This window comes from Limulus polyphemus, unplaced genomic scaffold (assembly GCF_000517525.1).
Source record: "Limulus polyphemus unplaced genomic scaffold, Limulus_polyphemus-2.1.2 Scaffold5095, whole genome shotgun sequence".
Lineage (NCBI taxonomy): Eukaryota > Metazoa > Arthropoda > Merostomata > Xiphosura > Limulidae > Limulus > Limulus polyphemus.
Window position 1 is genome coordinate 60,052 of NW_013670705.1, and position 11,475 is coordinate 71,526.

At 31.0% G+C, this 11,475-nt stretch overlaps 1 protein-coding gene across 5 annotated transcripts in view; it reads right to left on the reverse strand.

Annotated features, from left to right (window-relative positions):
• The window catches only part of LOC106472113, a 19,683-nt gene extending 8,254 nt beyond the window's left edge, over nucleotides 1-11,429 (reverse strand). The window contains exons 1-3 of one of the 5 annotated variants that reach the window (XM_013932741.2): nucleotides 11,396-11,429; nucleotides 4,742-4,978; nucleotides 1,089-1,140 (exon numbers count right to left, since the gene is read on the reverse strand). In XM_013932741.2, coding sequence (XP_013788195.1) covers nucleotides 1,089-1,140; nucleotides 4,742-4,912 — 223 coding nt within the window. In that variant the 5' untranslated portion in view covers nucleotides 4,913-4,978; nucleotides 11,396-11,429. Of the gene's footprint in view, nucleotides 1-1,088; nucleotides 1,141-4,741; nucleotides 5,072-11,009; nucleotides 11,041-11,321; nucleotides 11,374-11,395 lie in introns of those variants that run through there. The other 4 variants (XM_022400718.1, XM_022400720.1, XM_022400719.1 and 1 more) reach the window with 4 other exon arrangements.
• Nucleotides 11,430-11,475: the final 46 nt, after the last annotated feature.

The following is an 11,475-nucleotide window of genomic DNA, read 5'->3' on the forward strand; positions in this document are numbered from 1 at the left end:
TATATATATATATATATATATATATATATATATAAACACCCAAAAAAAGATTGAGTTAGCATCAACTTAACCATGAATATTTGATTGGATTTTTTGTAATTTGAATGTTGTACTTGATCCTCATTGGTAGAAACAGAACATTGTTCACAAGTAAATTGCATGTCCTACCACTAGCTCTTTCAATTTAAAATATCTATCAGGTCAGGTAGTTTTTTTGCACCTCTAAAAGTTTGTTGTAGCCCAGAAAGCTGAATCATATAAACACTCATGATAAATTAGCATCTTTTTAGTGGAAAAATTCCACACTATATTTTATGGTACAATAATAATTCTACCTGTTATTACACCCTATTTGTTAAACATTTGCATTCCGTTGTGTAGCTAAATTTGAAAGACTTCCGCAAACAGGGTCACATGTTCATATTGTTATTTGAAATTCCACACACTCACATGCAAGGTATAGATTTCATATTCATGTCTCTACAATTATACTGCTAGATTTCTTTTATTGTTAAAAAACAACAATAAAAAACATAGTATTAAAGTATTACAGTTCCTGACACTAACTGTAGAAGCTTGTAGTTGATTTATTTGATGTACTAAAGTATTACAGTTCCTGACACTAACTGTAGAAGCTTGTAGTTGATTTATTTGATGTTTTGTTTAAAGTTACGTACAGTTATAGAATCTAATGTTTATCAGTGTCACTGTACAAATACATTCAATCAAATACTGGTCAATGGAAATCCTATCATGTTAAATTTTTATAGATTTTCAGACAGTTTGTTTACAAAACTGATTACATATGCAAAAGTTTTCACAAAGAAAACATTCATGAAACTTATGACTTTGCAACCTTAAATAGTAGAAAATTCAGAGCTTCCAACAATACATGTTAAAAAAAGACAGTTAAATCATAAGAATAATAAGATTTAGACAGTATCTGGGATTGAGAAGTGGACAATGGGATAAACTAACTACAATATAATCACCCATACTTAAGGTTACTTACATCTTATACAGAAAATTTTATTTTTGTCTACACTTCTTACTTATCATAACTGATCTAACAAGACATGAAGACTCACCACTTAGATTATTATTACTGGTGTGTATCGAACCACTCCTGGACTTTTCATCCTACGAAAAATAAATTAATACATATGATGTACCAAAATAACATTTTTAACTTACATTACTCAATATTATTTGTGGAGTTAACATCAGAGAGAATTTTTTTAACTAAAAGTATTTTTTAACTGAAAATTTATTTTAAAGGAAGAAAAAACTTGTAGATATATTTAAGAAATTTATAAAAATTTCATAAAAATAAATTGTCTCAGCTTAGTATTATTACATTAGTATATCATCACAAGACTCCAACACATGTTTAAATTTAGAGCTTATTTTGCTATTAGGACAGCTGTATTTATGGCAAAGCTATAAGGCTATTTACTGCTGCTCATAATTTTGAGTTTCTGATCAGAGGAAGACAGCCAGCCAGCAGCAGTCAGCAAGCCAGGGAGGGAGGGCATCAGAACAAATCTCACTACAATCTACAAGTCTCCTCCCAATTCATTATACAAAATATGATCACAACTGAACCATCAAAATCCTATCCCCCATGAATAGCCATATCCCCGATGATCCTACATTTGATAGCGTCACAGGAATGACAGCATTGATCAGATTTTAGTATAAGCCTAAAATAAAATAAAGATAGATTTGAAAAAGAGTAAGTCTGGCATTTTACAGGAAAGAAACAAAACATTGAAGAGGACACTATGTGGCCCACAGACAGAAAGTTACTGAAAAAAAAAGAGGGTTTACAAGTAAATGGAGCAGATTTTATTTTACTTTCCTTTTCACTGACATTAGTTATTTTTTTTTTAAATCCAAACATTTCCAAAGTATTTCATTCCTCCTTCAATGTTTATTAATATTTAACACTGTAGATTCATTCCTGAAAATAAACCAGAGCTCAAATGCTAAAGAAGTGATGATGTGTCAATATATAAATGTGGAGATGTTGACATGTCTGTACACAAAACATACTTCAGACAGAAATATAAAGCATAGTTATCTTTCTGGGTGGTATCTTGAAATCATGAGTTGTTGTGAGAAACTGGGAGAAACAATTTTATTGAAATCTGGTATAGATATTCAGTTGGATCCCACAGATAGTTTAAAATGGATAAGCAACTGGACAAGTGATTTAAGCTTGGCAGTCATTTAAATTGTTACCATGTGAAGCTGACACCAAACAAAAGTAACATTTAATGTCAAGGGTAGTATGGGCACCTTTGCTGATTGCTGGTATTCAGTAGACCTGAATGACATACACGTGTTGCATCATATCCCTAGGAAGCCAATGAAAACGTGATGCGTAAGGCTAAAGCTGGGCAATTAACTTGATTAATTAATTACCTTCGAGAATTGGCTAGTTTCAGGTAAAATAATCAATTAATCAAAATTACAGTTAAATCGATTAATGTCATTAATATAAACAAGTAATTGAAATATTAGCATTATAATTTCTCATTATTATGTTTTCGATTAATCCAAATTAGATTAGCTAGTGACTGAGGGGAGTTGCCTTGTGTTTCGAGATTCTTGGGTTCAATTCCCATTGCTACCAAACATGTTCGCCCTTCCAGCCTGGGGTGGTATTATATTTGTTTTTTGGCTTATGGTAAAACTGTTAAGGCTATCTGTTACTGTCCATAATTTTGAACTGTCAACTAAAGGGAAGGTAACCAGTTGCAATGCTTGCTACCAACTTTTGTTTTCTTTTTTTATCAATGAATAGTAAGATTGGACATGACATTGTAATGCCCCTATGCTTGAAAGGGCAAACAAGTTTGGTGGTACCAGATAGTGAATTTAAAACTCTTGATTCATGAAGCAACCATCATATTCACCAGGGGGGAATTATAATGTGATGGTTATTCCTATTCTGTGGATAAGAGTTGACAGTGTGTTCTACTGGTCAATTGCCTTCCCTCTGGTCAACAATTCAAAACAATGGATGGCAGCAGGCAGCCCTCCTAGCTTTGCCATAACTAAAGAAGCCTTCTGAACTTGCCCACAATTGTTATTGCTATTTCTGTAGTTGTAACTGTGCATGATAGTATGCGTGTGTTCTGCATGTACACATCCCATGAATGTGAGACTGTGACTTAGTAGCTGTTGATCACATAACTAGTCATTTATAGCCTGTAATGGTTGTTTACCTTGTCTGGAATAAACAATAGCGTAGCTTTAACTTAATATATTGCTTACTTATTACAAGTTTGTAATAAAAGTGTGATTTCAAGTAAGTTAATATTCATCATTATTTATTCCATAGAAATAATAGCATTCTAACAATACGTAACACAGTTAAGTTGCTAACATTTTTATATTAGAGGGACTCCTGTTTAATTACAACTAGCTCAAACTAGATAGGATCTTCTCAAAAGAGAGAACAAAAATCTGGATATTCTCAACACTTCCTACTACAGTAAGCTTCAAGTTTTAGATTGATTTATTTCTCAGCAAGCTGATGTGTTTCTACTGTTTTTTTCCAGCCCATGGTGTAAAACCTAAACATGTCAATCATTATTTAGTTGTATTAGAGTAGTTTTGTATGATATATTTTCACATGCAACAATTTAGGATTGAAAAAGTAACAACTTTGTCATAAATTGTTGTATTGGAAGATGTCTATCATATTCAACAAAAGTTAGTTCAAAAATGTCTTAAGAAGAGCTGAAAATATGGTCTTGTAAGAATAATCAAACAGCTGAATGCAACTGATCAATCAGTCCAACAGTTGACTGATTAGCAAGTTCTACTAATCACCCAGTTCTAGTAGTATATATAAACAAAGAATATTTGGAAACACTAAGTAATTTAAAGTTGAGGTGTCTTAGTAGTTGTGTACAACAAAGATTTAAAAGTACTTTTTCATGCCATTATAATTATGTCCACCCAGTGTAATATGCTTCTCACTAAAAGAATGTTTATGTTTTGGCCATTGTCAATAAGTTGTTGCTTTCAAAATAAGTTTCATAATAGTAGTAATTTTGTTGAACAAATATACTGTTCTGTCATGGTTAAAATCCATGCAATTACTTATTACAGTGTTACCATTCTCAACTACCAACTTAAGGTTCATTGTATGAACTCTGGTAGTTTATAGAGGCTTTACTTGATTGGTATAATTAACTTTGTGATCCTTCTGATTCTGTAATGGATTTCCTTTCATATTTAGCAAACAAATTAAAAGTTGAAGACTCGGTTAGTTCTGAAAGCTTAACATGAGCACAGTCAGTTTTGTGTGTTTAACTTAGGATATTTTAATCTATTCTCTACAAGCAATTAGCAAAAAAAAATCCATTTATATCAAGAACCAGCTAGTTCAGAGAGGATTTATGTGTGCTTACTTAAATCTATGATTTGCTAGACACTAGTAAAGAAAATAAATTTAGAGACCAGAACCTAGTCCTGGTATGAATAATAGGCTGTGAAATGTTTAATTACTATTACAGGCTCATGGAAATCAATATTTGTGTAAAGTTTTACAAAATACTAGCAATGTAACTGATATTCTTCAAAATCAATACTCATATTTATAAAACACTACTTACTAGAAGTCATTCATTTTAAATGTTCTTTTTTACCAATTAATAATGAATGGAAGTTAAGATCTTGCATTAGCTAGAAATAACAATAAAAAGGTAATTAAAATAATCCTTACCACATTCACATTGTACACAATCTTGTTGCCCACATGCACATGTTTACTACTTTCTATTGTAGCTTGAATAGGACAAGAATTATCTTGTGATGAGGATATTGGTTCTTCATATAAAAACCGTTCTTCTAACAGAGACGCTGGGTTTTTTGAACCATCTACAACCAAATCCATTTCAATCTCAAACTTAACTCTGGGTTCCACAAAGATGCTATTGGTAGATCTGTCTTCTACCACCTGCTTTTGTGGAATCACAACATAAAAATACTCTTTAAGCATCATTGATAAAACATTTTACAGTAAAAGTTGATGTATATATCTGTTAGAAAGATATTTAATTACACTTACAGAATATTGAAGGTTTTGATAACAAAGCATGCTGTTTCTTTATAGTTTTATAAATCTTAATTTAAAATTTTAACACACAAAATATAAAATAATTTGAAGTAATTTTACCTCATTATTCTTTTTTGTTCCCACAACTTTGAACACAATCATTGCTAATTAAATATTTGAAGCAAACACTAATTGTCCTTTAAAATAAATATCTGGTATTTGAAAATGCTTATTTATTCCATATATCCAAAAAATATCATCATATTTAAGACATAAGTTAATTATATTGCAAACAGCTTAAGCTGGACATTTTAAAATTGTAGAGATTTTGTATAATATGATATCTAACACAAATTTTGGACATAATGAATTAATACTGTAATAAGATAAAGCATGGAAAGTAGCCAAAATGTTAAATGCAACTGCAAAAGGAACAGGAAATATAAAAAAGTAGACAGGAGATGAACAGAGTTCAGGAGAGTGGAAATCCTTGTATACATCAGTTTATAATACAAGGAAATAAACTTGGAAAAATCAAATGAAGATCAAAGTGTAATAATAAAGATGACTGTGAAAAACCAGCAGCAAAATTACAAAAGCATGAAAAAGTTTAGTATTGTGACTATTATATCAACACAGAAAAAAGGGTAGAAATGTAACGATATATATATATAAAAATATTACATTTCTTTTTATGAAAACGTTATCTACATTTATGGATTCCAAATCTCTAACAATCTTAAAAACGAGGATCACAGTCTCCTGAAAGTTTTCCTCCCAAGTAAAAACATATAAAGAAATTTGAACTAACTCGCATACTGTAACTCTACTTAATCTAGAATCATCCGAGTAGCTCTTCTCTGAATTCTCTCCAACAATTTAACACCATGTCTTAAAATAATATAACTAATAACACTGAACACAACATTCAATTGAGTTATAACCAGCATCTTAAAGTAAAGTGATGACCTCTTTTGACTTGTACTAAATGTTTAAATGTTTATGACCTTAAAATCATGTTTGCTGTAATCCTGACTAATGTCTTGTCTTGGAGATTCTGAAATAGGTGCTACCAGATTTTTTTCCCTTTTTCAACATCACTTATAGTTCCCCAGCAATTGTATAATAATAAGGTTGAAATAACAAATATTCAAACCCCACTTTTATTAAGATTAAAAGGCACCAGTCAAACATTCACCTAGCTCACCAAATAATCCAAATCTATGAAAAACTACATTTTTAACAATTTGAAAAAACCAATTAGTTCAATATCTCTTGCAAATAACCAATTGGTTATTTCATTATAAATGTCATTAATGAAAATAATAAATAGCAAAGGGCCAAGAACAGATGCCTTTCAGATACACCACATCTAACAGCCTTCTTCCTTCTACTATCAAACAAACTCTCAAATTATTTAACTAGCTTACATCCTGCTCTAAAAGATGTAACCTTCCTGATAATAGAGCTGGGCATTTAGTGACATTTTCAAACAACAAATTTAAGTAAAGTTTGTAAACTTTATTACCCTAAAAAACTCACATTAGTATTAGCCCTGTTATATTTCTTAACCCTAAGTTCTTTATATAGTCCCTTAGGCCTACTTCTACTAATGTCTCACGATAAGCATAATTAATTATGTTTCATCAACTCAGAAAATACATTTGCACCAAAACAACTGTTGTTGTAACAAATGGCTTATATAATACTACTGTGTTTGTTGTGTCCCAATCATACTGATGAGGTGTGTGTTGAGAGAAAAGCATTATCAGCAATAGATATGGCGGACATAGTGAAATACTATTACTCACTCTTCATCTTCTTGTAAAACCCTAAGGGACTGGATAAAGAACAGTGTTCAAAATATAATGAGCCCAGTACTAATGTTTTTATGACAAGTATAGATATAACCTAATATCATTTTTGCCCCACCACTAGCAACAAGGCCTTGAAAGGCTTAAGAGATAGATCAACCAGAATATCAATATTTTTTTTATTGCATAACACTGAGCCCTAAAATATCCCACTTGTGACATCTAGAGTGACTGAACTTCACTTATCACATCCAGCTACTTTTCTCTCCAATGAGCTGCCTAATCCTCCACACCTATATAGATTTTTTAACTGAATGTGCATGAGGCCAGTCCAATGGTCTAACTCTCAGAGTAGAAAAGGTTTGTTGACTTTTTTTTTTCTATTGTACAGTATACATATTGCATCTAGGTAACTGTCAGAACCTTAGAAATGCATATCTACAGTATACATATATCCCTGTATATTGTATCTGGTATTTAGTCTCTCCTAACATGAGTACTCACTAAACCAGTAATTAGGGCAAAATGAATAGTTAATAAGTCTGACATCAAATACTCAATAACATGTTGGATGACACTCTGTAAAAGGTCATGACATGTATACTTTGACCCCCACCTGTGCACAAGAGTTAACAAGCCTTTCAACTGACACCTTGTCAAATGCTTTCTGAAAATCCAGATATGCCAAATCCATACTCTTACCCTCATCTGCATAAGAAGTAACCTCTTTGAAGAATGTCAAAAGATTAACAAGCCAAGATTTTCTCCTACAGAAACCACATTGACTATCCAACAAAATTTAAAATTTGTTAAGTGACTTTGCAGAGCATCTTTTATCAGACTTTCAAAAACCTTTCCCAAACTAATGTAAGATATCTAGAACTATAATTACCAGGATAATTACCTCACTTAAAAAAAAAAGAGTAACATTAGCCAACTTCTGATCCTCTAGCAACTGCTCACCATTCAAGGACTTACAATAGTAACAAGTATATGTTAAACTATAAAACTAAAAAACCTTTAAATCATTATAGAAGTACCAACATTATTTCAGAAGCATTTCTTTATTCATTTTTTGTTTGTTGGGACATTAGTTAAGACAATACTTTTAGAATGTTCAAGGATACTACCACAGGGGTTGGAATGGCAAGCTATTGGTTTAATAGTAGGTAAAGGACACAAATTGCATACACTTAGTTCTTTGGATAAAGTATAGTATTTCATACGGACAACTATATGGAGCCAATCAATTATATGATGGTAAACAAAATGTAAAAACAATTACAAATGAGCCTTTCAAATTTCTAAATTAACTTTAAATAGTTATAATTATAAAGTCTACGCCTAAATTCATACCTTAGCATTCATAAATAGGAGGCATGTTTTCGAAAACATGACTTATAGTCATACCAAGTGTATCTTTGCTGATTTTGGACATCAACAATATGAGAAACATCTCTCTCATGAGAATTCTAATTTCTAAACAAGTCCATGTTATAAGAGCTGCAGGTATCCTATGTAACAATAAATTTGATGAAAACACAACTCTACATTCTAGGCACATTGTTAGAGTGTATAAAAAAATCCAAGGCATAAAAAATTTTAAATGACAATGCTTAACTGAGGTTCATATTGTTGTATTAGCTTAGAAATAATCAGTAACTGGCTGAGGTTTTGACTGGGTTGTTGTAGACTCCAGCTGTGATTATTTCAGAAAACCTCAAAAAGCTTTTAGTAACTAATAGCATAATCAAATAAAAACACATCTACTGTTTTATTTTGATACTATATGGTATAAAGGATGTATAGCTGTGATTTTATTCATTTCTAAAAAAAATGGGGAGGGGACTGGAACCCTCTCCTACATCTGCACCTGCTTATTCAACATTAAAAAATAGTTTGCAATTAAATATTACAAATGTAACACAATGTAAAAAAAACAATAAATTTAAAATTTATTTAACATTAAGGTAGTCCAAGAGTTAGCAGCGGCTGCTGCCAGCCTGTTGGCATCCCTCTAGTCAGCACTTAGCAGTTCAGAATTAGTTACAGTGGTAGATAACCTTAGTAGGTTTACCGTAATTCAAAAAAAAAACAAAAAAAACTAACATTAAACCCCTGTGGCTGAAAGGGAAAGCACATTTGCTTCATTGTGTTTGGTGGCAACGTGCATTAAATCCAGGGCTCTCAAATCATGAGGCAACCATTTAATAACCCTGCCATGCTGGCCCACAGCTAAACAAACTTATAGCCCATTATGTAGTTTTGTTTTGTGCTTAACAACACACAAACAAAATGGAAATGTTTTGATTACTTGGATATATGGAATAATTGAAAATATTAATAAGTAGAAACCCTAATTTCAATTAGTTGATTATTTTCATGAGATGTGACACCAGTTGATTAGGCTGAACAAACCTGAAGTAACTGAAAATAATAATGTTAAAATAATAATGGAATATAATAATTAACAGATGGTTGGAATCATCAGAAATAATAATCAAAACAACTGATTTTTAGTACTTGATGATTTTAATAGTAATTCTGATTAACTGATTATTTTATGTATTCAATGTAATTGCTGCTCATAGGTTATTGATTATATTGATTTAATCACCGAGGTCTACCCTGAGAAACCTCTTATGTAGCTTTTTTTGTATAGAAAAATGGGTTATTGATGTATGATCCTTATAATAACATTTAGAATATTTGAAAGTTCAAACATGCCAAATCTACTGCATTACCCACATCTAGATTAAATATATATGTATAACATTTTAAAAGAAGGTTAGCAAATTTACAAGACAAACTTCCATTTTTATATCCATGTTGACTACTTGTAATAATATAAAACTTGTCTCAAGATTCATCATATTTAATTACAAAATCTAGATAGTCTCTCAACCACTGATCTATGACCACTAACTATATGGAAACTGCTTATCTTTTCCCCCCCTTTAAAAAATGGTGTGAAATTGTCACTTCCAGCACTTTACCACTCTTAATGGATTCAATAAAAAACTACAGATAATGATATTTCCATCTGCTGTTTTATTTCTTTCACTATTCTTGTCAAAGTGACTTCCTTTAATTTTCCATTTTTTAATCTTATTAACTATAGTCTAATCCTAACTTAATTTTACAATGTTAGATCCACTTGTGGAATATACCCTATATCTTCCCTAGCAAAAAGTGGTAAGACCTGTGGAATACTAATAGGAATCATAATGGCTGGAGATGGCTTGAATGAGTAATGAAGAAAAACTTTAATATAAGTTTAATATAACAGCAAATGTACAATGTTTCAACAAGGTTTTGTCATCAAGACTATGTTTCAGTTAAAACAATTTTTTCTAACAGAGTGATTAGCTTATGCAAGTTACGGACAGACTTAATTGTCATCAGTTGCAGTGGAAACCAGTACTTTATGGGAGTTCACTGAATAATATCTACAATTTCCTGTACAATAAAAGGTGAATTTAACTTTTATTAATTTTCTTGGGGGGTTGTGTGCTGGGACAACCTTTAAGTTAAAGGTCCAAGTTGTCTCTTACTGTCCATGTATGATGTTGAATACATTTCATTATTTGTATACTCGTTATTTTTAGATGCAAGTAGTTTTTACAATTCATGGATCTTTTCTGTTTCATGCACCAGGTTCGAATAGAAAGAAATATATATTTTTGAATGGTGTTTTTAATACTTATTTCAGAAATATAAATTAAAATTTGGAGAAATGAAAAGAAATATTTTAAATATTTTTCTTATTTTGTATACAAAACAAAGGAATTATAATTAGCATTACATATATACTTATGTATTTAAAAGAACTGCAAGACATCAAGACAGTACAAAGTATCTTGTGTCAATGTAACAATTTCAATGTGAAAATTCAGAAATATTCTATATATTTGCTTGAAGAGGTCACCATTTTCATTCCTATGACACCAAAAAACTCATGTTACGATTGGTTCCACAATGTCGCTTATTAAGTGTCTTTACCAAATTCCAATATTTCTTTCTATTTGAACGCAGTGCATGAAATTTAAACTGAAAATATATCAATTCGTTATAACTTATACTAGCTTCAGGTTTTACTTAGTCCTAAAAATAAAATTTACATTTTACTGTACAGTATAAAATAAGAACTACAAATGACACACAACTGTAATGTAAGTTTATCTATATTTTCTGCTATCATTTTGACAAATTCACAGTGCGTCCCTGTGTAATGGACTGTTATATTTACAAGGATTCCTATGCCTTTTACATTCCAACAGTTGTAAATATACATATTAATCTTACTCTCAGGTTTATTATGTCATGAGTAGGTGGTTAGAAATCGCTTCAACTTTCAAAATTTTAGTCTTACTACGACTAAGTACTATTAGCATTACTGTCTAGTATTATTACTGCCTGAAATTTTTATTCACCTTGTCGGAATAAAAATTTTAATCACGATTAGCAACTAAAACAACGATAAAAAAAATCGAAAAATCCATCTCACTTCATGATTCCGCGATGTCCGGCTATCCTAGTGTCATCTGGTGCTTATACTTTATATTCGTGTATATTGTTGCGTCATCG